Source organism: Takifugu flavidus, unplaced genomic scaffold, assembly GCF_003711565.1.
Source record: "Takifugu flavidus isolate HTHZ2018 unplaced genomic scaffold, ASM371156v2 ctg943, whole genome shotgun sequence".
NCBI classification, from domain to species: domain Eukaryota; kingdom Metazoa; phylum Chordata; class Actinopteri; order Tetraodontiformes; family Tetraodontidae; genus Takifugu; species Takifugu flavidus.
This window is the reverse complement of record NW_026622553.1, coordinates 3,662-5,933: the sequence shown is the minus strand read 5'-3', so window position 1 is coordinate 5,933 and position 2,272 is coordinate 3,662. Positions and strand designations below refer to the sequence as shown.

Here is a 2,272-nt window from a genome sequence, read left to right as displayed (position 1 = left end):
CAAAGGAACACACCCATGATGTTGTGCATGCAGAGGGGGCAGGTGCGGTGCTGCAGCAGCCAGGGGTCCACGCAGTCTTTATGGAACTCATGAGCGCACGATATAATCCTCAAGTGCTGGCACAACAAGGAGAGAGGTGAAGACAGGAGCATCTACAGGGGCTTTAGTCTAGCATTGTCACGTTCCAGTCTAGGGTATGGAATTGTGAACCAGGGAAAAGTGAAGGTGGCACGAGGAATAACGCCAGTACAATAAGTGAAATATAGATTTAATGGCAAAAGGTGGGGAGTAATACAAAAAATAAGTGAGCACCTAAAGTATATAGGTCTAATCAATGGTTAAAGGCACGTTGCATGGCAAACATTCCAAAAATAGACGAAAGTGGCTTCTCCACAGAAGCAGGCGAACTGCAACCGACGGGCTGCGGGTCACAAAACGAAGTGGGAACTGGTAGCGCTGACGTGGCAAGTCACGGAACAGGACGAAAACGGAGCAAGAAGGATTCGTTGGGTGGCACCCCAAGGTTTTTAAAAGGACGCCAATCTCGAACCAGCCAATCACAGACCATGGCGCAGCACCTATTGAAACAGAGAAACACAAAACACGGGGGCGGGACAAAACGGAACCAAACGCGCAAAGGTGCGCAGAGCGCACAGTAAAAGCAAACTAAACAACATAACTGGGATTGTAACAGCATCACCTCTCTCACCTGGCCGTCCTGGAACTCCTCCAGGCAGATAGCGCAGACCGGACTTGAGTTGGAGCTGCTGGCGGACCCCCAGGGGGCCCGCTGGTGATGGGGGCCTGAGCAGCCCTGAGAGTTGTAGGTTTTAGTCTCCAGGCGGCTGATGGCCTGCCTGGTCTGTTGGTGAACCGAGTCCTGAACCCACAGGGCAGAACACTTTGACCGGATCCATCTAATAACTCCGGGTGGACTGATGGTGCAAAGGAATGTGACTTGGACTCACCCAGGTTCTGCTGGACCTGCACTTGTAACGTAGAGCGAAGATGAGGACAATGGTGAGGACGGCCAGGACGATGGTGAGGACGATGCCCATGTCGTAGTGCGGCTACAAAGGCAAGTGGAGAAGTACAGTGGCCATACACAGCACGGGAACACACAGGTGACGCGTTTGCTTTCTAATTACCCATCGTGGTGGATTCACCATGATCTCGATCCGAACGACGGCCTCCTCGTTCTTGTTGACCAGAGCCATCAGCTCCTCCGCATCGTCAGACTCCACCATCACGACGGGCCGGGGGAGGGAGTCGGCCTCCCGCAGCTGGGCCCCGTGGATGGTGTCGGAACCAAGAGGAGGACCACAGACAGACACGGATGTGATGCTTCTGTTCAGAGCTCTGCTCCAGAGGTGCTTCCGGCCAACCCTCCACACTCACCTCAGCGGCAGCGTCGGCATCATCGCTGACGTCGAAGATGACAGCTTGGGCTCCTTTGTCCAAAGCCATGCGAGCCTAAACCATCACACACACACACACGCACACACACACACACACATTAAAGTCTCACTCTGAGATATAAATACCAAGGTACTGCTCAGTGCCTCAGGCCGCCACTAGGGGGCAGTAAGCGCACACGTGACATTTCCACAGCAACTTTCAAATCAGGGTCACTTATTTACCGAGCAAATATTTAAACTGTGGGTTTAAATGTTGCCACAGGTCAGTAGAGGTTATAGCCGAGGAGCGGGAAACCAATGGATCTCTCTCCAACAGATGTTGAGAGTGTCAGCGTGGCTCCGTGTGAGCGTGCATGTGAGCGTGCAAGTTTTCACAGTAACCGGCCAGAACGCTCACCTCACGATGGAAATAGAAAAACAGACTCACTTTCATCTCGCCACAGAAATTCAAGTTTCTGGCCCCTGTCCAACCTTAATAAGGATAATCACGTCTTTTAACCCCCTGGCCTTCTCGCCCAGTACCCACAATGCCTAGCAGCAGTCTGCTCGCACCCATATTGAGGACTGGGAAGATCGTACAGACATTTGCTTTTCCTGGTGCTGCCGGGCAGTGTGTCCTTCAATTACCCCCAGCCCTGTTATTAAGCCCTTTTTACGACACGTTAGCATTATACTGCTAATAGCACGGCGTGGTCTGGGAGCTATACGCCCCCCCAGAGGAGCGCTCGTCAGACACCTGTAACCTTCACCTGTGCAGCCAACTAAAAGAGGGAGATGATGGTGGAGAAGATGAAGAGCAAGTTGACATATATAACGAGGGGAGTTGACACATATAACGAGGGGAGTCGACACAT

General features: G+C 52.4%; 1 protein-coding gene across 1 annotated transcript; it reads right to left on the bottom strand.

Moving 5' to 3' along the window:
• Positions 1-13: 13 nt before the first annotated feature.
• On the bottom strand, positions 14-1,484 carry LOC130521392 (E3 ubiquitin-protein ligase RNF43-like; the record flags this gene model as incomplete). Its single annotated transcript, XM_057024960.1, has 5 exons — positions 1,399-1,484; positions 1,149-1,283; positions 969-1,070; positions 710-880; positions 14-116 (listed from the first exon to the last, which is right to left on the bottom strand). Coding segments are annotated over exons 1-5 (580 nt in total), but the record flags the coding sequence as incomplete, so codon positions are not given.
• Positions 1,485-2,272: the final 788 nt, after the last annotated feature.